Below are 26,467 nucleotides of genomic sequence, written 5' to 3'. Positions count from 1 at the left end.
ACACACGTTCAACAAAGCCATCTCCAGTCCGATCGGCATTCAGATCTCGACTGAACCATCTCCGGCACTTGGACGGCGCCCCGCCCCTGAAAGAGACGTTCCTTTCTTTGTGGGCTTGCTGGACACTCAAAGAGCCAAGGCGTGGGAACCCTGAGTGGTCGATCGATTGTATCTGCTGATAACCGCCCCTTTTTCTTGAATCGGTTACGCTGTTCATGAGAGGCTTTGTGTAAGACCTGGTACAAGATAAATGCTAACCATCACCTCTTTGCAGTCGAGGTCATACACTCACTAGAACCAGCTCTCCTCGCCTTTACCACACTAGAAGCGGCTTCACTCACACCACGCTGATATCAGCAGCTACCGAAACCACAACTATTCTCATAGACTATAGAACTCTCGATTTCGAAGCCGTCACATTTCAACAACCGCAAAGATGGTACCGGAGCAGGAGACTGGAGGATCGATAGAGCGATCCCGAAGGCAGTTGTCAACCTCGGCCCCCTGCCCACCCAAGAACGACGCAGAGCCTATAAAGGAGTCCGAGGTCGCTCCAGTGAGCCAGGAGGAGACGGCACAGGAGATTGCACAATCATCACAGGTCTCGCCTCGACAGTGCCAGGCCCCTGAGTCTGCACCCCTAACCCGCAATCCCTCGTCCGACTCTGCCATCTCTGTGGGTGCCTCAGCCGCCGCCAGCCCAGAGCCCATCCTTCCATCCTCCTTGCACGCGCTACCTCTGGAACCTCCCGTCACAAAGGCTACGCTGAGCGAGCTGGACGTCTCAAAGATCATCCACAACCCCAAGCTTCGCCACGACATCAACTTCGACCCAGAGCTTCACTTCCGCCCCAATCTGGATGGCGAAAAGGGCCGCAGAAAGCAGGACAAGGCAAACCAGTTCTGGAAGACGCTGAAGCAGGAGCTGTCAGAGTTCATCATCGACAGGCCTACATTCATCTACAAGCATGGCGAGACCGACGAGTGGACCTTGCCCATCCTGCTCAAGGCCGTCAAGGAGATCATCCAGACGCTGGTTCCCCAGCGAGACCGCCAATTCCTGGACGAGGGCCTCAACGTCGATCTCCTGATGCAGCAGTTCCACAAGGGCGTCGCCGATCTGGAGAAGCTTGCCCTGTGGCTCTCACGTGTGCTGAAATCGCACTGCGCGCCCATGCGTGATGAGTGGGTTGACACCATGTACAACCAGCTGAGCAGTGGAAACCGGAACATGGACCTCGACGAGCTCGTTACTGGCATGCGCAGCCTGCTCAGCGTTCTCGAGGCCATGAAGCTGGACGTGGCAAACCATCAGATTCGCTGCCTGCGACCCGTCCTCATCGAGGATACCACCCATTTCGAGCAAAAGTTCTTCATCAAGAGGATGGAATCTGGCAAGACAGACATCAGCATGTCAAGGCAATGGTATAAGGAGGCCGAGCAGGCCTACACCGACAGCCGATCGCACCCTTCACAGTCATTTGGCGACACGGGCGTCTTCTTCGAGGCCCTTTCAAGGCTCATGCTCCCCTCGGCTTGGGACGAACGCCTCCCCAACACCTTCCTCTTTGACGAGGAGCGGCTGATGAAGCTGAGGGCCGACGTCCTGGATGCCATCAACCTGGAGGTGTGCATGCGCGTCTACGAGGACTTTGACAAGATGAGCCGCCGATCTAGCCCCTCAGCGCCTTCATCTGAGGCATCCTCCCACGTTGAGGACATCATGGATCGATTTGACTTCAACACACCGCCATCTATTTCTCGGCCATCAAGCGTCGTCCATAGCGCGGCCGGATCTGCTTCTTCATCTCCTCGATCCTCATTTGTCGTTCCCTCCTATGTCGCTCCCCGACAGGACTCCCAGACCAAGGCCCGTGAGCTGTTCCATACCCTGGTTGCACTGCTGCAGACATCGCCACCCGCAAGCCAGCCCTCTGCGCGATGGCAGATGATGGCTCCGTCAATGGCGTTGCAAATCTTCCGGTTTGTCAACCTGCCAGCCACCGCCCTGCCGGAGCTGGAAGCTAGACTGTCTGCCGCCCTTGGCGATGTCGACGCCAGCTTCTACCGAGATGTCGAAGAGAACTTCCTCGGCCGCCTGATGGCTGATCTTGGCCATCGCGTGCGCGAGTTCAAAGGGCTCTCTGGAGTCGCCCTGTTTTCCATGGCAACTGGCGTCCGCGTCCCCAGCCGCCGCCCTGGCTCGGCAGATCGCGATACCGACGGTCTTTCGCGGGAGCCCTATGACGAGTCAAGCCTTGACGACATTGCTACCAGACTGGCACACCTTGGCATTCTCCACTGGCGCGTTTGGTCTCAATTGGCGTATGCCGACGATGTCGACCAAATGGCGGTCGACGACGAGTCGATGCAAATCTGAGCTTTTACATCTTGCTTTGAGAAGCGCATCACGCCCTTACTTATACACTAGAACACACACACACACACACACACACACACCTGACACGCATACACGACATGTACAGCCCATTTGAGCATTTTCAGCAGTTTTCTCTCCCCCCATTGCGCTAGACTCGCGACTCTTCCTGCTGGCAGTTTTTTTGCGCATGCTTTACTCTCCAGACACTGCTTTATCATCTTATCCCTATTTAATTCGCACCTGCTTGCCATCTTAATCTCGGAACTTTGGATTGTTTTTACTGTTTTTGTTTATGAATATGGCGTTTACTGGAACCGGGGAGGAGGCTCCAACAGTGGATTGAGTTCTTTTTGGTCCACTCGTATTTTTTACGTTTTGCTCGATACCAAAGGGGCTGTTTTATGTTCATCTTTTGTTTGGGCTTTTTTTTTTAATTCATGTTCAAGATCATGATTTCTTACCGTTTCTTTTTTATTTTCGGTGTTTTGGTTGCGAGAACGCCTGCTTGTTTACCAGCAGCTAGAAATCTTTTTACATAGAGTGGTGGATCCTCCTCATAGAATGTGGGAGAGATAGAAGGAAAAGAAGGAAGAGCTTTTTTGTTGCAACACGGAAGAGTAATACAAAGACAAAGACAAGATAGCAAAAGTGTTAGATCAGTACACTAGACCGTTGAATCTTATCAAATACCTAATTCAAAGTCTTTTTATCCTCTCGATTGTTGTGAATGCATATGATGTCTTGGATATGTTGAGTCTATTCATCTTTGGCACCGTTGCTCGTCTATTTATTTACCTGAATACTGTGATGTGTGAAATCTGTTTTCAATGCCCGTTATAGGTCAGTTACCTATCCGAGATGACAGACTTGTTTTCCTTTTTCTTTAAAGCGCTATCTGGTAAAAAAATACCACCTCGTGCTCACCGGATTAAAAAAAAAAAAAAAAAACAGTGTCTCTGTTTTTGGGCTTTTCCGACCAATAGCGTGCGAGGCTGTTTCCTAATGCAGATAAAGGAACCTTGCGAAGAAGAAGGGCTTCTTTGCGTGGAAAAAGTACAGTGGAGGAGGGACTTGTATAGTACGACGTTTGTACTTGTGCGTGTGTGAAAGACCAATTGTAAGTTAGTTGTTTGCAGGAATAAGATGATAGATGGATAGTCGGTGATTCGGAATTGAATGCAATTTGTATCAATCTTGGGGTGGCATTGATTCTAAAAGACAAGAGGGAATTATCTTCGAAGGACGTCGATGAAAAGTAAGTGAACAAGTCCTTTTTTTTTTTAGTATTATTGAAAATAAACAATTGATCTAGTTTAGTTTAGTTTATTCATCCAACCACCTTTCTTTTTTCAAATATATTCATTATCCAAAAAATCAACAGGCTCCACCTGTATGCCATGAACAAATCTATCCTGGAGACAAACAGATGAAAAAAAAACACCCAAGATGATATAGTAGCCGTGGGTTCTGCAAGAACCGGGACCGCGCGGGATATTTCCAGGGTCGACAACGCCGCTACTCAAAGTTGTGAGGGGTTTTTTTTTCTAAAGAGAAACAGCGGGCCTAAACCATCCATATAGAGAGCCAAGAAGCAGATCGAAAGCAAAAGCCAACCCCGAGTTGGTATTCATATACAAGAAGATTAAAAGCTGAAGATGGGTAAAAAGATGGCATGGCAAGAGACGCTTGATAGGACATGAAAAGGAGGCGGGAAAGGGTCATTAGACCAAGGCTGGCGGTGGATTATCGTGGGCTTGGAGGAGCATTGCTTGCTGCTTGGCTCTTCCTCAACCGAATGTACTCCTCTTCTAGCTTTCGGTACTTGGCGCGTTCCTCCTATAAGCAACATCATCGTTAGTATTGTATCTGGTGTTGGATCATCATAGGCTTCCGTCAGTGCACGTACCTTGATATCCTCGTGGAACCTCTTCCGTTCCTCTCTCATCGATGTCCTGAACTGCTCGCTGAGCAGAGCTGCTCCGGCACCAACCTTTGTTATGCCTCCCTGGGAAACGCCCACCCTGAACCGTTCGCTGTCGAGGTCCTCCTGCAGCCTAGCAATCAGATGTCGAGACTTCTCCAGATCCGCTTCCAAGGTGGCCTTGGCAGAGATTGCCTCGTCGACCTTTTGCTCAAGGTCAATCTTCTCGCGCTCCGCTCCGATTGTCTCCTTGGTAATCGCCTCCAGGTCTTGTACAGTTCCCGCCAACTCCTTCTTGAGTCTTTCTACCTGGCCTGTCAGCCTGACGACTTCTTCCTGGTTGCTCAGAGCCGCTGCATCGGCCGCACGCTCGGCGCGACTACCATATGCGCCGTCCAGCTCCGCCCTGGCAAACGTGAGCTCCGTCTTGATTTCCACCAGTGTCATATTGAGCTGCTCCAGGTCCGCATCCTTTTGAGCAATTTCCTTCTCCTTGTCCGTGTAGCTTGCCTTGATAATCTCCACCTCTTGCTGAAGGGCTCTGGCCATTTCTTCGGCTGCTGCCTTCTCCTTGGAGGCACCATCAAGCTGTGAGCTCAGCTCGAGGAATTTCTTATTCTCAGCCTCCAGCGCAGCAATCTGGGCCTCATACGATCCACCTCTTTCGTTGTGCGCGTCAAGGTCAGCCCCCAGAGATCGGATTTGCGCGTCTCGTGACTGGATCTCTGCCTCGAGAGATCCAATGTTTGAATTGTGGCCTTGTATCTTATCCTCCAAAGATTCGATGTGAGCGCTGCGTGCTTGGATTTCGCTCTCCAGCGACTCGACCCGGACGCCATGCGCGAGGACTTCAGCCTCTAGGGATTCTGCTCGAGCGCTGCGCGTATGAATTTCCGCCTCGAGAGCCTCGATGCGATCATTACGAGCCTGGATTTCTCCCTCGAGAGAATCGACCTGGGCTTTGTGCGCTTGGGTCTCGGCCTCAAGGGACTCTGCCCTTGCATTGCTTTCTTCGACCTCGGAATCTAGGGCTTCTAATTTTGCGTCTCGCTCCTCGATTGCGGCTTCGTGGGATTCGATCCGTGCGTGTAGCGTAGCAAGCTCGGCTTCCAGGGATCCCATCTTGACAGTATGCTTGTGTAACTCCTCTTCGCTGATGCCAGATGATGATCCCTGGGCCTTTTCAAGATCCTGTAGAGCATCGGCCAACATAGTCTGAGCGTCCATGGCGTCCTTTTCAGCCCGTTCAAGCAAGAAGCGTGTCTGGTCCAGCTCCTCCTGCCTTCGCTCAATCTCCTCATCTTTTTCGGCGTCGGTCTTGTTGTTGAGCTCACGCTGCTGTTTGATCTGTCTCTTGAGCACAGACTTTTGGTCCTTCAACGTCGAGGCTCGAGAGTAGAGCCATTCAACCTTGGATTCGAACGCAATCAGGTTGTAAGTCTCGTCTGCGTCAAACGCGTCATCATCAGATGTGTCATCATCATCAACCAACCCCTTTTCTGCCCGTTGTCTTCGGCGCTCCTCGTTTTGCTGCTTCTTTGCGGCAAACCCAGATTGCATTCTATTCCAAAGACCCACCAAGACGGCCTCAATCCGCTCGGCACCATCGTCTAGGAGGTAGTTATTGCCGCTGCTGCTGTTGTTTCCGCCACCGCTGATGAAGGATTCCTGTTCTGCTTGTACAGCGACAAGGCCACTCTCAAGGTAGTCAATCTGCCTCCTGAGCATATCTCCAGGCTTTGAATCACCAGCGGGTGAGTCTCTGGGAGGGTCAAGGTAGTCGCCGTTCACTTCGGGGTTGAACTTGACAATAGTTTCTCGGAGCGAGAGACTTAGACTCTCCAACTTTTGCTCCATATCGGCGACAAGATTCACCAACAGTGCATTTTCTTCCTTGGCTTTGTCGATTTCTCCGCGAAGATGAGTAGCCTGCTCTCGGACAGGCGATTTCAAAGGTATATCAATGGCCGATTTTAGATGCCCTGTTTGCAGCCCTTGCATGGAGTCGAGCTGGTAGAGGCTCGGGTCTTCAAAGTAGTCTTCATCTACAACTTGGGCCATACTATCCCGGCTTTGAGAGTAGGTGTACAAGCTTTCGGGGCTGCCAGGGACCTCATTGTTGTTTTGCAGGGCTCGCGCCGCTGCCCTTTTGGATGCCTTGTGGGTAAGCTGGAGGATACCGGCCGTATGCTGAAGTAGACGCCTCTGCGGCCCTATGAGGTTCTTCTCAAGGTTGAAAAGCTCGCGCGACAATTCGTCGCATTTTCTCTCTGTCGTCTCCCTCTCCAGCTCGACTTCCTTGGCTCGGGGGTCATCTAGAAGCTCTTCTTCGGTTTTGCCGGCGGAATAGAGCTTGGCCATGGACACTGCCGCATCTCGATATTTCGATTGGATGGCCAGGTTGGATCTCGTGGACTCTACCCGCTGGCTCAGCAACTGACACTGTTTCTTCAGCTTATCAACCTCTTCTTGAGATAGGATTTCATATTCTTTGCTGTCGGAGAGCGCAGTTTCGGTGAGCAAGTGTACTTGGATCGGATCTTTTAGGTCGGCAAGCGATCCGTTCGGCGCATCGTTGGGATCCATCTGGTACGCGTCAATACTGGAGCCAGCTTGGTGGGAGTGACCGGCGCATAACCTACTGGCTCGAGCTGGTGGTCAGCCTGTTCGTATCCATGGACCCCGTCCTTTTCATATCCCCCTGCCATCGCATGGTCGCCGTTGCTTGAAGTTGGCGTCGTTACACTAGACATCTCGTCGTCGTAGGAGCTTCGCTCCGTCTGATATCCGGTCATGTCTGCGATCGAGTTCGTCACGCGTTGGTTCGTATTAGCACATTAGGTGGTGGAAAGTAACCTCGAGTTTGTTGATGTAGGTTCGCGCGAAGCTTGGCATCAAATTCGTCAAGCAGATGGTGAAGTGTAGCCGAAGCCGAAGCCAAGGTCGTGGAGAGCGAGTGCCGGATCTCTGAATGACAGAGTCACTGGCGCAAAGCCGCACTTCAAAGGACTGGCAAGCCAAAGTCCGAAGCCAGAAGCAATATAATCGAAGCTGAGACCAAAAAAAGGGAGCAAAGAGGAACAAAGAGGAACAAAGAAAAATCGCAAACGACACAATGGCGCAGCGGCAGCGTCTAAGACGACGAGACAGCCGTGATTAGCCAAAGTCAACAGCAGTTGGGAGTTGCAAGTTGTTTGTTGGTCTGCAGGCCGGGAGGGGGATAAAAAAAGACCTGGACGGAAAGGAGCTGGTGGCCACAGCTACAAGTACAGGGCCCAATCGCAGATTACGGTGGACGAGGGATGCCAGGCACAGCAGGCGGAGGCGCTGCACGACAGGCCCGGCACCACTATAAAGGGCCGGGCAGCGCTCGAGCCCTCCAGCTGGGGGAGTTGGGGAGCTGCAGCCACTGGAACCCGCCCCTCAGCTGCGCATGCAAGGGAAAACCGCCGTGCCCTTCTCGCAACCCATCAGACGACATGTTGATCCGTCGAGCTGCTTGTTAGACTCGACGAGGCGTCTTTACCCCTGAAAGCTCGTCCTTCTGCCATCCCGCCGCTAGTCCTATCCGAGCAAGGCCTGTGGCTCCGGCTGCCGAGCTATCGGATCTCTTGTCTTTTGCGCTGTGCACGTTCAGCTTCTGCAAGCCAACAATCCTCCTTCATTTCCACATTATGCGCCTAGTTGGTTTCGTGCTATGGCGCAAACGAGAAATAGACAGAAGAAGAAAAAGAAGAAGAAAAAGAAGACATGACATGAGAAAGAGAAACTGCGCCCTGCCGTCCGAATGACGCCTTTTCCTGCGCGTTGCCACCCCTCGCAGCTAGGCCCTACTTCCATGTACATCCAGTCACTCCTCCGAGTAGATGCGGGTACAATTAATTTCCCACGTTTGTCAGATCCCCGAAATGGCCCTATCCACTCTCATTTGAAGATCCTAGGGCTCTGTTGTGTACTCGTATGCCCACCGCGGCAAAGACATTTAATTTTTATTAAAAAGCTATGGCAGAGCATGTGCGTAAAGTCGAGTCGAGGGGCCTAGCCTTTCGAGTGACCCTGATTATCTCGGCTGAGAGGCTCACATACGATACGTATGTACAAGCTCGTACCCCAAATGCATCGGTATGCCAATGCCATTTCAAAAGCGAAGCAATCATACCAGGTATGATAGCCCCCAATCAAGATCTAAAACATTTAGCTTAATGTCCCCCATTGTGTCATCGTCATGATCTCGAAGCTGGTAGGTACATAATTAACGGTCAAACTGGTTATGAGAACTAAGTATAGGTACTATAACGCTTCTCGAAACTGGTCCATGATCTGTTGGCCCATCGTGCGCCGTCGATCGGCCTGGCCTTCGGCTTGGCTTTGAGCGCCAGTTGCCACGGCCGTTGCTGGGGCTTCCCCTTCTAATCTTCGCCTTAATCCTTCAAACTCTGCGCTTCTCCTGTAGGAGCTTGAGCCCACCATCCAACCTGGGAGCCTCCACGTTGTAAAAGATGTGGGAAGCATTCCTGCTCTCCAAGAATATCCCACAACCCAGCCAATCACAGCTCCAAGGACAGAGCCCGGCCACTGCAGCAAAGCCAGGTGAAAGGCGATGCCGTACTGGTAAGATTTGTCTGATAGCGTGACGCCGGAAAACTGCTCATTCGTAGGTGGCGCTTGAGACGTTGCTATTCGGTACTTGTACATTTGAGGCACCATGGCATGGAACTGCGCCAGAATTGCAAAGATGATTGGTGTCGGCCCGGCCGGCATGTAGTTGAACAAACTCGGAGCTATGGGTCGGAAAATGGCGAGGATGAGCGGAGGGAATATGGCTGTGAGTAGAGCTGAAATGAGGAGGAATGACTATAAGTTGTCACTGTTAGCAAATCGCATCTCATCGCAATAGCGGAAGGGATATATAGGATAGATCGTACGGCATATTTTCTTGGTCCCCACATGCGCTCAATAGCTCTGAGATTGTACAGCGAGATGGCCGCAAAGAGCACCTCTGTTGAATTGGTGTAGCATAATTGGTAAGCTAGGAGCCTCCAGAATTGTCGATAGCGAAAAATATGCGTATCTATCAAGATGTAAAAGTAGTGTTTCGCATCGAAGAGGCTAGCGGCTATGGAGGTCGAGACCAAGCCCAAGACAGTGAGCCTCGTCACTGGGGCATTCGTAAACGTCATGGCTGCGTGTTTGCGCTTTTAATCTCCCGTTCTCCCGCGTATCTTAGGCCTTCATACTGGGAGTTTGGGCGAAGAAATGCTGTCTATATTCACAGGACCAAGGTTGGACGGCGGACGCGCGATGCGCCTCGTTCGATAGGGAAGAAGCGCAGCTTTAAAAGAAGAGATGTGTCCAAAATCGGAGAGCTTCGATGGAGTCGACTAGGTGGGTGCTATGGGAAATGCATACAGAGACGCATTACCACGGAATAGACTTCTTTTGTCCAAAGGCGCAGCCTCGTGGACTTGATAACTGGACAAGGTGAAGTTGATGCGGCATGGAAGTAATGACGGCAGCTAACATGTGTCACTTTCGAGGTCACGTGGGCGGCTTTGGCACCAACAAACCGTTGCTTCAAGGTCGGACGGAGCCCGGTGGAGCTTCTGCCGACTTTTGCAGAGGAACAGACGGAATAGTGTCCGGGGAATGTGGAGAACTGTCAAGGCCAGGCCGACGAGAGAGTTTTGAGTATTAGCAAAGGATTACATATGGTCCGAAGGGCTCTCTGTGGTTTCGGCCCGAGTAAGAATCGGACCAACGTACAACAAAGATTTCGGAAAGAAAACTAACACAAATCGGAATCGTTCCGACCGAGATGCGTCGAAGCGAGGAACAAACAGGCCATATCTCGGGACAGTGCGAGACGATGCGTTGTATTCCCTTTTACGTATGGGGGTGGCAGATTGATAGGCTGATTGGGGCCTTGCAGCGAGCGTAGTACAGTGTCTGCTTCTCTGTTGGTACGAGAGTGTCGGTTCATTGTTTGAGCGCTTTCATCAGGGAGGGCCGTATTACCCAGCATTTCAGAACAACTAGTAGGACTTTAGGTAGAATGAGGTAACAAGAGAAGCCTGAAATATAACGCTCCTAGATTATCCGAGAGCAGCAGCAGGTGCCAACAAACTAACACGGCAACGATAACTTGGCAGGGGGGATAATGTCAGTGTCTCGCAGGTGGTCCAATTCAGACATCAAGCTCGCTTTCTCTGTAAACATAGTCAAGAGCATTATCTAGTAGTCTTGAAGAGTGAGAATAACAGGAACTGTATGTGTGTACATGTATGTATTAATCCACGGGTACGGAGACAACGAAGAATTGAAGGTAGTGACTAATTCCCACCCACCCACTCCTCACAACCCAAGACAACATAAGCTCCCGTCGCCAAATTTTGATTAGTATTCGCCATCTCCGAGCCAAAGAGACAAAATCAAGCTCAACAATGCCACCATAAACAAACCAAGTGGAAACAAGAAGAAGAAGAAGAAGAAGAAGAAACCCGGCAAAACGCTTGTTACGCTACGCTCGTCTTAGGGCCTGGCTTAGGCTCCCATAAACCCTGCAACTGCTATTCCTATTCTCCGACCCAAGGCCTGACCGACAAAACCATTGACGCAATTGCTGCCTCTTTTACCGGCACACGAGTCGAGGCGAAAACCGAACGACTAAACTGAAGCGGAAAACGCTCGTTTTCCTCCCACCCGCATTTTCTTCGCCCCGCCACGGCCTGCTTAGGAATCATTGCATTGGCTGGGCCGCCGGCGTCCAAACCGTTGCATTCGCCGCGATCCCGCCGTTTATAGTTCGTGCTTTGATCCTCTCAGCCGGCTCCGACATGCCTCTGGCCAATATAGGCTCGCTGGTGCTGGACAGCGTCGTCTTCCTGCTGCACCTCGTCTATGTGCAGATTGCCCTCTCTCACGCCGAGCCCAGCCAGATCTTCCTCGTCCACCTGCTGTCCAGCCTCGGCAGCCGCCGCGCCGACAGCCTCGAGTCACCGCAATGGCCGCCTCGCAGCGTGGTGCCTCTGTAGGCTTCGCCGTGTCGTTTGACGGCTACGAGTCGCCCACCGAGGACAACCAGCCCGGGTTTTTCTTTGGGCCGACGCCGACGCCTTCTGGAGCCACGACGCCGGCGAGGGTCTCGATATCCGCTGCCACGCAAAGCGTCGCTGCCGTCACGTTTCTTGAACGGGCTCACCCGCGTTTGCAGCGTTTGCAACGCTTGCAGCATGCTCGGCAGCAGCCTCCAAGTCGCGATCCCAGTCCCGATGCGTATCAGTCCTCGATTGGGCCCTCTAATCTTGATTCTGTGCTGGATGAGGAGAAAGGCAGCTCATCCCGCAAAGTTGGACTCAAGGACCGCATTGCTTGCTATCAATGGACCTTTTTCACTATGGTATGTTGAGGAAGGGGAGTGGTGATATACAAGGAGTGCGTATCCAGCACCCAGACTTGGCTGTCCAACCATTTTATACATTATATATATATGTATACCCAGGCATCTAGCTCACTCTTATCACTAGACAATGGCGACCGGAGGAGTGGCCAGCGCTCTTCATGGATGTACGGATCATGCTACCCCCGTCCGCGATGTTTACCGATGTACTAACCTAAATGCAAGTGGTCTATCAAGCCGAGTGGGTGAATGGCTTTGGAGTCTTCTTCTGCCTCCTTAACATTGTGCTCTTCCTCATCAACTGCGTATTGCTATCCATGCGGTTTTACTTGCGCCCTGGAAGTCTCACCAAATCGTTTACGGACCAAGTAGAGTCCCTGTTTATACCCGCCTTTGTAAGCCTCATAAGCCGACAACTTAACCTCCCGTCATCTTCTCCGTCTCTCAATGGCTAACCTTTCGTTTGGCAGTTTGTCTCGTAAGTAATTGGATGACTATTGGTTATACCACTGTTCTTACCATACACCGTTAGTATTGCCGTTATTCTCATCAACATATGCCAATTTGGCGTCCCGCATTGTGGTGTTTGGCTCCTGAAAACTTTGCAAATCCTATTCTGGCTATACACCGGTCTGAGCGCCGTTGCAAGTGCTGGACTGTATCTCATCCTGTGGTCTACACTGTAAGTCTTCCTCTTGGTCTCGAATTACAGTCGTCTCACACGTAACGATAGAATATTCCCGATTCATATGATGACTCCGACTTGGGTTTTCCCTGCGTACCCGCTCATGCTCACTGCACCGTTTGCCTGCAACCTCATCGCCGCAGCTGAAGCCACGGGCCGTATCGACGTGCTATATGCCCCGGCCGTTGCTCTATCGGCTGTTGCAACCCAAGGCACGGGATGCTTGATCTCTCTCATGATATCTGCCGCCTTCATATACCGGCTGATGACACAAAAATTGCCCAGGGATTTTCAACGGCCTGGTGTTGTAAGTGTTTCGAGAGGCTTTTAGACCCTGGCCTTGGGTCACGAATTAACCATGGTCAACAGTTCATCTCAATTGGGCCATATGCTTTCACCGCTGGATCTCTCGGTCAGTTTAAGATTCACCTTTCAAAGAAGAGAAAATTCTAACTCTCTGTACAGCACAACTCGGGAGCGAGGCCCGTGCTATCCTACCAGCCGACTTTCTCGACACGCAAAACAGCGCCGACATTATCAAGATAATCTCCATTCTCGTGGCCCTTTGGTTCTGGGGCCTTTCCATGTGGTTCTTCCTCGTCTCTGTCGGATCTCTATGGAAATATCTGCGTACACGAAAGGGCATGCCGTTCCAGATGACATGGTGGTCGTTTGTCTTTCCAAATACGGCTCTCGTAAGCACCCAACCCCATGTCACAAACTCCCCCTCCCATGGCTTATTTCACAAACCTTGTTTGGCTCATTTGTTTCCTCCTTTTTTAGGTCTCCGCAACCGAAATCATGGGGAACATCTTTGAAAGCAGGGGGCTGCAGCTTTTCGGGTGCGCCATGACGATTGCTCTCGTCATTGCGTGGGTTAGCATTTTCGCAACAATGGTCGCTTGCATCAAGCAGAAGAAGCTGCTCTGGCCGAAGTCCAAATCGTAATGATGTTTGTATAGATGTTTATGATTGCTAGAGTTTCACGATACCCCTCTGTCTGTATATATCTTTTATCTCTTAGCGTTGTTTCTAGATCTTCAAGCTACTCATTCGTGAAGAACGAAAAATGTACGTCACATCATAACAAATCGCCAAGCCAAATACTAAAGAGATTTGACAAAAAAAACATTCGACCTTCAGACAAACATGAAAATCGTCAAAAAGGAAGCAGAATCGCCTTGGAGGCGTTTCAACGGGTCTGGCCGGGGATTGAACCCGGGACCTCTCGCAAGCAAGCTTCAGGGTGTACCCTAAGCGAGAATCATACCACTAGACCACCAGACCTTAGATGTTGTTGGATCGCTGTTTGCTAACCATAATTATAGACCCTTTCTGTTACAAAATCCAAGCAAAATCCACAACATTTCCTCAAAGACATTCAATGCTTCCAGTATTTACACATCATGTAAGATGCAAAAGAAGTGTCTCTTGACCACCCACCAGAGTGGGCACGTTAATTTTTTTTTCTAGTATCTTCTACTTTAGCTACCTAATCGCTCTAACAATCTATTACTGCTTTTGTCTAATCACTGCTTCTGAAGTAACTCGTGTTTCCGATCAGATAAACGGTAGAAAGTAAACTACCTTATAATATTGTCGGGCGCTTATATTTTTGACACCAATCCCCTTTCATCCTGTAATACCAGAGCATCGTCTTGAGATAACTGGGAGAGAATCCGCCGATAACCATAATTCATTCAACACGACACAACACCGCAATCACAGGCAAATTAAAAATGAGGTAGAAAGGATGAGTTGCCATTCGTCAAAACTGCCTGCCATTCCTGGTGCCGTGTCCATCAAAATCACCAAACAATTAGATACTATAGCAGAAAAACAATACACTCCCCAACACCATGACTCAGATCGCCAGCAATTAATCGTCCCTTCTTACACCGTCGAGTTTTCCATTTCCCGTTTACCTTCTCGCCTCCCATCACCTTCTCTAGAAACCGTACGCCATGCCCTACAACAACGCTCCCTACTCTTAATACGCCACAGAAGACGATCTGCGAGAAAAAAAGAAAATCGTAGAATAGAGAGCACCAAATGAGAGAACACAAAGATCGTTTGGGTGGCATATAAAATTTCCCCTGGGCTCATTTGTCGCTGCAGTCTTCTTTGCGGGTGAAGTATCATGTCATTCGCTGCCGCTACTGAGCATCGAGAAACTGAAAATCAACGTAGTTCATTTCAATCGTCCAAATATTTGTACAGCAATGCCGTCGCCGCCGCTAGTAGAAACCTAAGCCAATACTTCTAAAGCCTAGCTCTAGGGTCTTGATCTGTCGTTGCATCTAAGTTGACTGTGACATCGCCGGTCTTTTCGCTTGTCTTGTCACCGTGACCAAAGAAAATGACTTGAACAGTCAAATCGTCGCTGTGGCGGGATTAGCATAGGCCGTTGGTAAGAATTAAACAATAGTGTAAGAAGACTAACCGATATCGCCTTGAAAAGGGCGATGGTAAAGTTAGGAGAGCACAGACCTGCTCATCGTTGGCTCCGCCAAGGGCGTTGCGGACAAGATGAGTGGCAACGTTTTTGTCTCTGACGACAAATCGGTCTCTTGCGTCGGGGTCAATTCCCCATTGCTGCAGGCGAATGGGTGTCTTTCCGTCGAACCCAGCCGCTTCTCTGCCCTGTTCCACGGGGAGCGGCTTGCTCTGTGAGCCAAAGACTTTGGACCATGCCTTGTCGAACTGCGAGCTTGGCCTCCCCGTCTTCTGCGTCTCGATCCACTGGCCTACAAGGCCCACGACCTCCTCGTTTGTCAACATCTCCCACAGTCCATCGGTGGCAAGCACAACAAAGTCGCCGTTCTCAGGCTCAATCTTGGTCGTTGTGACAATGGGTTCTGCCGTGACGTAGGGAGGAGTTTTTAGTAAGGGAGAGGGGCTTCGACCAAAGAAGTTCTCGCGGAGTCTTCCAGCGACATCGCGGCTCCATTTGTAGACAGCATCACCAAAGGCACGAGTTGGCTCCAAGCCTCCCAAGACACGGCCGTTTCGGATGACGTGCTCTTCACCGGGATGCTCCATGCGCATGCGAGCAACTTCAGTGGGGTTGCCTCCTGTCTGGTCCTCGGAGAGAGCCGTAGCTATCCATTTGCCAGACTTTGTTCGACGGCCCAAGACGGCACGAGAGTCACCTGTGCACGCTACGCGTAGTAACTTACTCCTGCTGTCGTAGAAGGATAGTAAGGCGCAAGAACCAGACAAGGCAGGCTGCAGCAGCTCAGCAGCCACAGCCTTGGAGCTGGCCTTGAAGACCTTTTCGACGCTTTTATGGACAATTTCGTTGTCGAGGCGGGTGAAGCCGGCCTTGATAGCCGAATCAATGGCTTCGGGAGCCGGTGCCGCGTTGGAAGAGGCCTTGTAAGTGCTGTTTAATTCTCGAGCCACGTAGCTAATGAGGCTTTCCCGCAATGTTGCCGATGTCGTCCAGCCGCTAGAAGAGAGCAATACCAATGTCAGCATATGCTATATGAGATATATGGTGTATATAATGATCACAAGACAAAGATTAAAGGTGTACTGACGAGTGACCATCGAAAACTCCCCAGAACATCCAGTCGCTGCTGCTAACTTCCTCCTCGGTGACCCGGGTGGGCACCGAGACAATCTTCTCGGCGTGGTCGTCCTCAATCGGATCGTTGCTCCCTAGCTGGACGAGGTCGTAGCGCGTGACGCCCTGGCCGCGATTGACATTAAAGGACTGTTCCTGGCGGCGCAGCTTGGCCGTGGCCTGGTCGGGCGTCAACATCTCGACGATCCTGCGGCCGTCCTCGGTCGACGACTTGTACAGCGGCCCCTCACCAACGATGGTGCCCTGCCTTAGCTCGTCGGCTCCGACAACCAGGACAGTGCGCGTCGGCGCGGCATCGGCCGCCTGCGTATTGGTGAAGCTTCGAGTGACGGCGCTGCCGGGGACGAATTCGGCGCCGTTGTAGTGCCAGGCGCCGTATCCGAGGATCAGACCAGAGGCCAGCGCGACGGGCAGACGACGGAAGTACATGGACGATCTCAGAGGCACATGGGAGGTGCTGGACTGGCGAGCGTGGTGAGGGTGATGCCGTCCTTGATTCCGCACTTGGATTCGCACGCTGGGGCGGTGACTTGTCCGGAACGCCCTGACAGCGGCACGATGCATCTGGGCGGCGACGAGCTGACTTGTGGGAACAGCGATGCTTGGTTAAGATTGTCCGTCTCTCTTCTTTGCCTCGGGTGATGGAGCTGACAAGGCCGCGGGACAATCTGGAGTGCTAGTTCCGGGTCTAGTGCGAGGTGCTGGGGAGTGCGGCGGATTGTTGTTTTGCACTGTGCGGTTACCCCAGCCCATGGAAATTAGGGGATCGATTTCGACAGAGGCACCAGCACAGCTTCCCTGAATAGGGTCATGGGCGTCTACTGGCACAGTGCGGCATCGCTGATGGCGCGTGCTTCGATGAACATATCGGGTCTAGGAACAGCAACAAGCTCATTTCGGGAATTGCGCTTTGATCCCTGCACGATGGCAGTACAAGTCCCCCCCGAACATGTGGTTGTTTACTTTTAGGGGTGGTTTCGTGATATATTATGTACAAGTGCTCGTACAAAGTATTACCTAGTACTCGTACTGGTAGGTAATACGAGGGAACGAAGACTGCATCAATGCCTGTAATACGTTTGTGTGCTGGCAAAAGGGTCAAAGCGCTGTGATGCTAGAAGTTGCACCATATGGCTGTTGTTCTACCCCTTTACGACTTTGGCAGTTATGCATAATTGTATCCTATTGCCATCATTTGGAGTGAATCTACCTGTCTTCTTGTTAAGAAACTGAGTACTTCTTCTTCATGTTGAAAAGATCCTCGTATGTGGTAGGTACCTGTTTACAATGTCCTGACTTTATTTACAAAAATTCCACCTGGAAACACCCATCGCCTCCTCGCAATCGAAACTTGTGAGTGCCTGCTACTGCTAAAAAAAGAGCATGCCTTTTCAGAATGGATGTCCTTTTCACTGCTTGATTACCCATGTTGTCTACTAGGTATAGCTCAATTGGCCTTGTCTGAGTTAGCTATTGAGCCTACCTACTATAGTACCTGGTAGTAGTATTTGCTATTTGCACTCATTCGAAGGTAGGTAGGTACCTAGTAGCTTCAAGATTCCATCTTACCAGATTGGCGGTATCGCTCAAAAGATGGATGCCAAGTTTAGGTAAAAGTACTATTTGAGTATTGTGTGCTTTATTCATACAATTCACCAATCCCAAGCAATGCAAATTGTGAACAACACACTGAATTCATGACGTAGATTTAGAGGCTGAATACTACAGCATGGTTATGTGTGGTACCTGCACCTCCTACTGGACCCCTCCAAGCGCCCATGTATCATGTGCAAGCAACTGCGTGGGGTCTCGTGTGCTGTCATTAGCTGTCCGCCTTTCAGGCCACTTATTCGAACGTTCCGACATCTTTCTTTTTTTTCCGCCACAAAGCTTCGAACGACTTTCCCACGCAAAACGCCAAACCGGCTGGTTCCAGAATATCCGCTGGCCCGCGCAATCATGGCAGACAGCACCGCGACTTCCAACGACGCCGACGCCGCCGCCCAGCGAGCCGCCGAGCAGGCGCGGCTTCGCAAGGAGCGCAGAGAAGCAAAGATCAAAGCTGGAGGATCGGCGAGGTTGGAGAGAATCACCGGCGTTGGCGGTCGTGTGGTTGGAGGTTCGTATATACCGCTTGGCGTTTTCCTTCTTTATTCACCTGAAGGGAGCTCGTTGAAAGCTCTGTGCGAAAACATGCTAATGGGAAATATCAATGCTCAAGACTCAGACTCTCCAGCCCCGTCCGCTCCGGCCACGTTATCAAAGGCAACATCAATCGAGCACGCCGCGGATCCAGCCGAGATCGACATCTCAGAGCACTTCTTCGTCCCGAAAAAGACATCTTCCCGCAAGCCCCTCGATGGCGTCTTCTCTCCCAGTCCCGAGCCGTCGCTCTCCGAGGAACAGCTGCGCCAGATGATGCTCGGTCTCGATCGTCCTGATCAAGCCGGCCCCAGCGTTGGCGCGACGGGCCCAGGTTTACCACCCGGCATGGAATTACCACCCGGCATGGAGGACGATCCCATCATGAAGATGATGTCCCAGATGATGTCCGCAGGCTCGATACCAGGCTTCGGTGGCGCAGATGGAGCTTCCAACCCTTTCGCCAACATGAACCTGCCGCAGCGGCAAGCTGCAGTTGAGCTACCCAAAGCTTCGTCCGTGTCTTTCTGGCGCCTCATTCACGCCCTGGTCGCCGTTGGCCTTGGCCTATTCTTCGTCCTCACGACAAATTTCACTGGAAGCAAAGTCGAGCGCGAGCGCACCGCCCTGGCCTTCGATCAAGAGGTGGACGAGGAGACGGAGAGGCGGAAGAACCTGTTCTTTTGGGCATTTGCCACAGCTGAGGTCTTGCTGCTGTCGACGAGGTTCTTCCTCGATAAGCGGAGTACTAACGCTACGGGATTTGTTGCGACCGCTATTTCGTACTTGCCGCAGCCGTACCGCGGCTACATTGAGGTTGGACAGCGATATTTCCAAATCTTCTCCGCTGTGAGGACCGACATTTTGACGTGTGTCTTTGTGCTTGGTATTGTGTCATGGCTAGTGTAAAGCTCCACTATAGCATTTTTTTTTCATAGCATCGTGTAATAGGAATGGATAATACAGCATCAACAATTAATATTATGTATTAATTACCAATTATAACATCAGGGTTGTTTGTGTATATCGTCTAAATTCCGTAGCTTATTCAAAGACATCCAAAGAGGAAAAAGAAAAAGAAATTATTCATGTACACGTCTCGGGACCCCTAAAAAGAGATCATATATGCCCATATGCCCGGTTTATTTCTTCAACACCATGCCCAAGATACCCCCCAGCACGCCCCTAACTCTCTTTGGATTCTCGAGGGCGCAAGTAAACACGACTGCCGTGCTCGCTGCGAATATCAACTTCTCTCGCCATTGCTTCTCCAGGGGATACCGCCGAGGGACCAAAGTTGCCAGTGCCCGCGGCGCCACAAACAGGGCCATGTCTTTCCTTCTACCCGCCGTCTCGATGAACACGCTCCATCCACAGAGGCAGCATCCAGCACCGACACATACGCCCTCGTCGATTCGCTGGCGGTTCGGTATTTCTTTGCCGAGGACGCGGGGGCCGAGGCGAGTGCGGGCTAGACACACCCCGTAGTAAAAGAGGGTTATAAAGGTAGCAAGAAAAGTGGATGATCGGGTAGAGCCGGTGATGGCCTTGACGAGATTGATGCGCCTGGGGTTGCGTAGTTGAAGGGCCAAGGCGAGGGGTAAGTAGGTCAGCATGGACCATTTCCAGGAACGAAGGAAGCGGCTGATAGCATGATATTCGCATGACGGGCCACACCCCATGTGGACGATGTCGCAGGGGAACGGGACGACCTTGGCTGGGTCGCCCCATTCCGCAGGCAGGCCGTAGTCGTCGCACATGGAGCCCAGCAGCGGCGCCTGGCCGGTTTCCTTGCCGTAGACGAGCTCCCCGTTTCTGCACCGGCGTAGAGCTTCGATGAGGCGTAGGTCGACAGACGCGGCAGACGTAATCCACTTGTTGTAGCTGCGAGGCAAACTGTCTGGAGAGTAGAACCACGCCCACATGATGAGGCCCGAGGAGGCGGCAAACACGACGGGGTCCATGAGACGAGACATGACTTGCTCAATCTAGCCAATTAGCTCAAGAAGAGAGCACAGTGAAGAGAGGCTACTAACCACCGTCCACTTGCCCGTGGCCTTGCGACGGGAGCGACGTTGAGACCACAGCTCGCCGACGAGGACGTCGGCGGCGCGGGTGACAGCAAAGAGAGTAAGGTCAAGCGTTCGACCGCCATAACCGCCGGCTGAGGCTTCGGACAAGCCTTGCTGCACTGCAGCCAAACCGGAATCCGCCCACGCTGGGGGTGTCTGTGTCTGCTTAGACTGGAGAAGCTGGAGGCTGAGCCATCCTGATATGAAAGTAGACAGCCATCGTGCTAGTCTGTGTCAACCAAGACAAAAAAAGCAAACCACCTTGTCAGCTTTCGGCCAATATAGAAACGTTGCACGAGATGGAAGGGGCTATTGTGTCTATATTCGGAGGCTTACCTGAGTTGTGATGTCGTACTGAGCTGGGTGGCAACGCGGCCGATGATTTTGAGCAGAGGTTCCTATATTGATGTAACAAGTTGATCGTCAGCGACATTTGCCAAGCAACGATGCTACAATTGGCTAAGAAATTGGTCACAGTTTGGACCCAGACTGTTACGAACACGGGACTACACGGTCGTATCTTGTTTGTCATGGGAACGGACAAGCGGAAGCTGGCCGAAGGGAGGGATTGCTCTCCCCCTAAACCATCCATCTCTGGTCATCAAACCAGACTCAACCCGACTTTCTAGTTCCATCATCTTACCTGCAACAAAGTCGAGCCTCCCACCAGGGCGGCACAAAACGTGGGGAAGCGTCGTGGATCCAGGCCTGTCCGCAGGATTCGGAAAGCCGAGTCCTTGAACGACCGTTCGTCCTTGTCCGAGGAGAGATACTTCTTTGCGCTCTTGCGTTTCTTGGAGATGAACTGCAGCATCAGCGTCAACAGCCGAGGCGCAACGGCCGAGGCATAGCCCAAGAGATAGGCGCGGACCAGCGGCCGCAGGGCTGCAGGCAGGGACTGGAAGCTCAAGGGCCCTTTAGGCCGGATGGCTCGAAGGGCTGCTGCCATGGGGTGCTTCTCCAAGGCTAAACTCAAGGCCATGATGGACTTGGAGAGAGCCGGCAGAGGCTGTATCTGTATTGGGCGAGGTTGAGTTCAGCTGGGCAGAGACGAGATGCCTAATTGAGTGGCCACCCAGCACAAGGGACCTCTGCCTGAAGCAGCGCCCGGGGGCCGGAGCTCTAGGGCAGACGAATTGGCGTTCCGCAAGATGTAACGCGCCGCTCGCTTTGGATGATTGGGGGATGCCTGCAATGGATCTTGTTTGGCTGGGCCGCGGCTTTGAGAGCTTGGTTGCGGGAGGGTGTGACGCGACCGCCTCCCAGCCGCGATGATGCAGCTGCGTATATCGTCGAATCACGGCTATCGGTGGCAGGGAGACGAGAAAAAAGGGGGCCAATTGACAACGACGTCAAACAAGGACGATCATGGAATACACGCAAAGCATAGAATTTGCTAATTGGGCGGGCTAGGGGAAGGCCGATTGTTTCGTTGACTGTGGCGTTGAACGTTTAAAGGGGACCTTTTTTTTAAGCATTGCGCACTAGGGACGGAGAGCAGGTACATGTAGCAAAACCTCAACCTCGTGGGGTGTGAATCTCGAATCCGGAGCCTCGGCAGAGCAGCCAGCAGCTGCCGGATGCGACTCTTCCATTGCATTGCATTTGATTGCATTGAATCTGGTCTTTTAAAACTGCCCACCAGTACTTGCGGTTGTTTTTCTGGTAACTGTGATGTACTATCGTCGTTTTTTTCTGGTTGTCTTGTCTTACTTCTCCCTCGTGATTACTTCTGCTTCTTCCTGCAGATGCTAACTATATCATCACTATAGTGCTTCAGTAAAATTGAAACACGGGATGCTGGATGGCCAACTTGGGATGCAGAACCCCATTTCATTAGCCCTTCATATTATTCATACATAATACACACCGCGCTGCTATCTGCATGCTACGATGCACAAGCACAATCAGGGAGGGATGCATCGTCGTTGGCGCACCGGCTCTTCAGATCAAGCAACCACTAACCTTCAACCGATGTCACTGCAACCCGGCATGTCACGAACCCGAGCTCCACCAAACGCGGGAACTTATGTTTTTCTCCCTCTATTTCCTTCTTTTCGAGATCGAAATAGCCAGGGGGGGAGAGGCGAAGCATCTTGCGACGCTGGAGTCATGACTAGTAGCTAATATGTACTTCGCGAACCTCGGCCGAGGCAGAGGCAGAGGAGGGGGGGAAACACAGACCGATGTTCTGATCTGGCAGTTCAGGCCGGTACGGCAAATGATGTGCAGAACTACTAAGGACTAGAACATGAACGCCTCTCGCCCTAAGAAAAAAGGGAAGTTGATCCAACTGCAACTGAAGATGGTGTAACACTGCTTTTTCGGCATAATGGTGATCATTGAACGGCATGGCATGGGGGTCCCTTTTTGCTTCGACTGCAACGCCAACCAACCCGAGTTCGTCAACAAATCTAATAATACCCCCAGCTGAGACGGGATTCCCTCTACGGCGCATGTCCGAGTTAAGCAGGTTGGGAGGAAGCAGTGCTACGGAGGGGGGTGCATATCTCCGTACGGAAGATTTTGGCGGCAGGCCTGTTCCTAGATGCATCTCAGCGTTCCGTCATACTCGTATGTTGGTTGCTGCTCATCATTATTGTGTCTTGTGTGCTTTCGGTGCCGAGAATGAAGGAATGACGAAATGGCATGTGATACTCGCTTTGGCGAATAAGTGGGTAGAGCGAAGAGAGAAGCTGTTTGAATCAAACGGGGTGTATCAGTCAACTGGATTGGAGGTACAAGCCACGGTGCTGGAGTACTTTTGAGTAAAAGTTAAATCTACAGATTGAAGGGGGGCGATGGGCGTGAGTTCAAGTAACGCCAAGTACCTCTGCCGAATAGAAGCCTCGATAAAGAGGTAAAGTATCCCACAGGCGTTGCCCATGCTATTCCTATTCCTGCGGCTAGAGCCACTCCAGACACCTTCTGCCAAACCCACCAGGTGACTTGAAGAAGAGCGGGCCTTGACGGGACAGGGGTCTATGCTTGAATTTTTTCTGGTTCGTCTCCAAAGACGGTCGTACAGGTACGAGTACGAACGGATACAGACAATAATACGGCACGGGCAATGGCGATTCCTTCATACCATGGATTGATTTGACGCACAGCCGCAACCGACGAGAACAAGCGGGTTCACGCCCACGCCCACCGCCAGCACCGCCGGTGTTGCATGAGGGCGCGTGGAGCAGAAAGCAGCCTCAACTGGCTCTCCCACAATCCGTCGATTCACATTGATCAGTTCAATCAATACGGCGCTAGCATTGTTGCGACAGAGTTCCATCAAGTGCGAGTAACGAGTACCGAGTACACGCATCGAGCCGCAGCCCGAGGGCTCCGCTACCGCCTCTGCACCTAGATTGCTTGCTTGCTCCGGGTTCCTCGTTGCTTACAGGCGGCGAGCGTCCGAGTACAGGAACTTGAATCAGATCCGTCAAATTCATTTCATGTCCTCGTGCCCCTCGTGGGGTCGCCTGTCAGTGGAGTGACGCCTCTTCAGGCTGGTGCGCTGCAGCTTTTCCCTACATGTTGCCCTTGGCCACCCTCGACTGCCATTTGCTCCTCAACTGTCTCCGTCAAGACCGTCGTGCTCTGTCTGAGCTGTCAAATAGTGGACATCAAAGTGCCTGCTTCTGTGCTCAGCAGACTTACTGTAGGTTGGCCGTGGCAGCACCAGCACGACTCCACTCCCTCTAAACGTCGACCCGTTTTAGCGGTGCACCAGCCTGAACCAGCGCTCTGCTAGGCCCTCCAACATCCTCCAACCCCCCCTGGACCGCCCACGACACCACCTGGACCAAAGCACCGAAACCGTGACCCAGCCGCTGAACAGTCCTGCGCCCCACTCCAACTCGGCCTCACCTCATATTCTGCTTCGACCTTTAAACCTCGATCCCCCCAGTGGTCGATTTTCCGCTACCCCGGATTCCCCCCCCCCAGCTTCTTTCATGTGCTTCTCGAACTAAGATCGCGTGCGCCCTACAGACACAGTCGTCCATCGCAAATGTCCATCCGAGGCCAGGGCATCCGTAGCGCCTGTTTCTCGTCACTCGTCTTCGCCTAGTCCCGCGCACAGCATCGCGGCCTCGCCCGGCTTCCGTCTCTCCCACAAAGGCGCACCCATGCTCGCCGTCCGGCAGCCTCCCAGCAGGATGGGTTCGTCGCAGCCCGATTCCGATCCTTTCCAGATGCCCTTCGGATGTGCGTGTGTCCCGAGTCGCCTGCTGTGTAGGGACTTAAAGAGTCATGCTGACCCTGCCGTCGCTAGATTCCGTCGATGGCAACCAAGAACCTCTCTTCGATGCCCCCGAGCCTGCGCCCGGCGCTCCCTTGCTGAGCGAAACCGATAGCAAGTTTCTCAGTGATTTCTTCGATGACATGACGGCAAACCAGTACAACATGCCCTCTTTCGGAGAGGGTCTGAATTACAACGCCTGGTTCGACCTGCCTCCCCAGTTGATGGGAACAGCAACTTCCTACGGATCTCAGTCAGCCGCACCCCTCGGCCAGGAATCACATTTAAATTTTACCAACGACTCTCACAGCCCTCATATGGGCATATCTGGATCACATCTAATGCCACCGCCGCCACCTCCCCCTTCACAGCCGAACGCTTACCAACAACACCCCTCCGATGATGTTTTGAACGCCGCGGCCACGTTGATGCAAAACGGACCCGGTCTGCGAGGAGGTCACAAGAACAACGAAAACGACTCATCTACCCCGCGGCGACCCCTTGGTCCTCCCGTCGGCCACCTCCGCCACCAGGGTATGGAAGAGTTCCGAGAAGAGAGCCGTAAAGGCATGGCGCACACGGAGATTGATAATACCTTTACAGAATGGATGTGGGGTTCCAAAGGACGCCAGAATTCGACCACACGGGCCATCCCCGTGGATTACCAATGGGGCTCTGATGCCAACTTCAACCTTGCCCAAGGCTATACACCCGAAGCGAACAAGGAAACGGTCGAGACGCAGCATCAGGAGCAGCTCAAGTGCCTCGAGTGTTTGGAACCCAGCCAGAGCGCCGCAACAACTCGTCCTAGTAGCCCGACCAACAACCAGTCCACGTTCCCGATAGGCTTACATAGAGATACATCAGAGTCCGCAGAGAGACCAGACGACGATGACGACGCACCCCCTCGCAAGAGACGAAAGAGCAAAATCAAAAAGGATAGCACAGAAGAAGGCGAGGATCAAAGCACCAACGGGAGCAAATCTGCCGCCGCCAAGCGAAGGAAAGCAAAGGCCGATCGGAACGGGTCCGTTTCGTCGCCACCCATGGAGGTCGGCATGGCGGGCAAGCGACGGAAGTCAGCCCTGAACGGAGTCAAGCCACCGCGCGAAAACTTGTCGGAAGAACAAAAGCGAGAAAACCACATCCGCAGCGAGCAAAAGCGCCGAACCCTCATAAAAGAAGGGTTTGATGACTTGTGCGAGATCGTTCCCGGACTCAACGGGGGTGGCTTCAGCAAGAGCACCATGTTGACAATGACAGCAGATTGGCTAGAAGAACTCCTAGTGGGGAACAGGGACCTGACTGCCCAGCTCGCTGCTCTCGAAGGACGATGAGCTCATCAGTTTGACGGCTAATGGTTTTACGCGTAATTTCCCTCTGTCTCTTTTTTCTTCTATTTTTTCTATTTATTTTTATATCTTGGTCAAGACCAGCGTTCGAATATTTGGAGTCGGGGGCTTTATTATTCCACGGGATGATTGCGAGGCGTTGTGTGCTCATATACTCGGAGAGACAAAAGGCTGCGGAGGTTATAATGTGTGGTCCATCAGGTTGATTTCTGGCTGGAAAAGGGAAACGAAGAGTTACGGGAGGGGGGGTTGTGTGGTTATGATCATTGTTGTTATTATTAGTACTACCCATGATTCCCGATATGAAAGATGCCCGAGTCGGCATCCATAGGACGCAAATGCTAGGTAGATGGACATGAAAAAGCGCGAGATGGCACATGGCAAGGACGGTTTATTCCCCTACGATGCTTTGGTGAATTCATTGTAATTACAGTAGTGAATTGATGCTTTTGATATATAGTCGTACAGCAGCAGCTTTATTCTCACGATGGTTCAGTTTGTTCAAATCCCCCCCAGCCATTCACTTAAAAAGCAGCCAATGGCATCAAACCGCCCACGACTCAAAACCGGGGCCGAGGTTTGCCCACCTCGCGCCATTCCCACTTCACATGCAACCCAGGCGAATGGACTAAGAAGGTTGAGCAAACGAGATGGATGGAGTTGAAGAACCGTCAACCAGCCATTTTCATAATCCAA

The 26,467-nt window shown here is 52.0% G+C and overlaps 8 protein-coding genes across 8 annotated transcripts; 4 read left to right on the top strand and 4 right to left on the bottom strand.

Moving 5' to 3' along the window:
* Window positions 1-436: 436 nt before the first annotated feature.
* On the top strand, window positions 437-2,380 carry Triagg1_6541 (uncharacterized protein; the record flags this gene model as incomplete). Its single annotated transcript, XM_062901177.1, has 1 exon — window positions 437-2,380. One exon carries the CDS (start codon window positions 437-439, stop codon window positions 2,378-2,380), a length of 1,944 nt encoding a protein of 647 aa, XP_062754478.1.
* Window positions 2,381-4,123: 1,743 nt separating this feature from the next.
* Triagg1_6540 (uncharacterized protein) lies at window positions 4,124-7,096 on the bottom strand (the record flags this gene model as incomplete). The annotated part of the gene is made up of 3 exons (XM_062901176.1): window positions 4,124-4,216; window positions 4,287-6,887; window positions 6,944-7,096. The coding sequence occupies 3 exons, from the start codon at window positions 7,094-7,096 to the stop codon at window positions 4,124-4,126; spliced, it is 2,847 nt and encodes a 948-aa protein (XP_062754477.1).
* A 1,495-nt stretch (window positions 7,097-8,591) lies between these two features.
* Triagg1_6539 (uncharacterized protein) lies at window positions 8,592-9,481 on the bottom strand (the record flags this gene model as incomplete). Its single annotated transcript, XM_062901175.1, has 2 exons — window positions 8,592-9,155; window positions 9,227-9,481. 2 exons carry the CDS (start codon window positions 9,479-9,481, stop codon window positions 8,592-8,594), a joined length of 819 nt encoding a protein of 272 aa, XP_062754476.1.
* A 1,820-nt stretch (window positions 9,482-11,301) lies between these two features.
* Window positions 11,302-13,330, top strand: Triagg1_6538 (uncharacterized protein; the record flags this gene model as incomplete). The annotated part of the gene is made up of 9 exons (XM_062901174.1): window positions 11,302-11,697; window positions 11,825-11,864; window positions 11,923-12,092; window positions 12,168-12,175; window positions 12,230-12,379; window positions 12,431-12,689; window positions 12,752-12,794; window positions 12,848-13,077; window positions 13,166-13,330. The coding sequence occupies 9 exons, from the start codon at window positions 11,302-11,304 to the stop codon at window positions 13,328-13,330; spliced, it is 1,461 nt and encodes a 486-aa protein (XP_062754475.1).
* A 1,314-nt stretch (window positions 13,331-14,644) lies between these two features.
* On the bottom strand, window positions 14,645-16,535 carry Triagg1_6537 (uncharacterized protein; the record flags this gene model as incomplete). The annotated part of the gene is made up of 3 exons (XM_062901172.1): window positions 14,645-14,765; window positions 14,826-15,833; window positions 15,925-16,535. The coding sequence occupies 3 exons, from the start codon at window positions 16,533-16,535 to the stop codon at window positions 14,645-14,647; spliced, it is 1,740 nt and encodes a 579-aa protein (XP_062754474.1).
* Window positions 16,536-17,930: 1,395 nt separating this feature from the next.
* Window positions 17,931-19,022, top strand: Triagg1_6536 (uncharacterized protein; the record flags this gene model as incomplete). The annotated part of the gene is made up of 1 exon (XM_062901171.1): window positions 17,931-19,022. One exon carries the CDS (start codon window positions 17,931-17,933, stop codon window positions 19,020-19,022), a length of 1,092 nt encoding a protein of 363 aa, XP_062754473.1.
* A 233-nt stretch (window positions 19,023-19,255) lies between these two features.
* Window positions 19,256-21,167, bottom strand: Triagg1_6535 (uncharacterized protein; the record flags this gene model as incomplete). Its single annotated transcript, XM_062901170.1, has 4 exons — window positions 19,256-20,101; window positions 20,150-20,372; window positions 20,522-20,583; window positions 20,829-21,167. 4 exons carry the CDS (start codon window positions 21,165-21,167, stop codon window positions 19,256-19,258), a joined length of 1,470 nt encoding a protein of 489 aa, XP_062754472.1.
* A 3,139-nt stretch (window positions 21,168-24,306) lies between these two features.
* On the top strand, window positions 24,307-25,756 carry Triagg1_6534 (transcriptional regulator family: Helix-loop-helix; the record flags this gene model as incomplete). Its single annotated transcript, XM_062901169.1, has 2 exons — window positions 24,307-24,385; window positions 24,453-25,756. 2 exons carry the CDS (start codon window positions 24,307-24,309, stop codon window positions 25,754-25,756), a joined length of 1,383 nt encoding a protein of 460 aa, XP_062754471.1.
* Between the last annotated feature and the right edge of the window lie 711 nt (window positions 25,757-26,467).

Source organism: Trichoderma aggressivum, assembly GCF_033847375.1.
Source record: "Trichoderma aggressivum f. europaeum strain CBS 100526 chromosome Unknown scaffold_026, whole genome shotgun sequence".
Taxonomy (NCBI): domain Eukaryota; kingdom Fungi; phylum Ascomycota; class Sordariomycetes; order Hypocreales; family Hypocreaceae; genus Trichoderma; species Trichoderma aggressivum.
The sequence above is the reverse complement of the archived record's forward strand: the minus strand, read 5'-3'. Positions and strand labels throughout refer to the sequence as shown.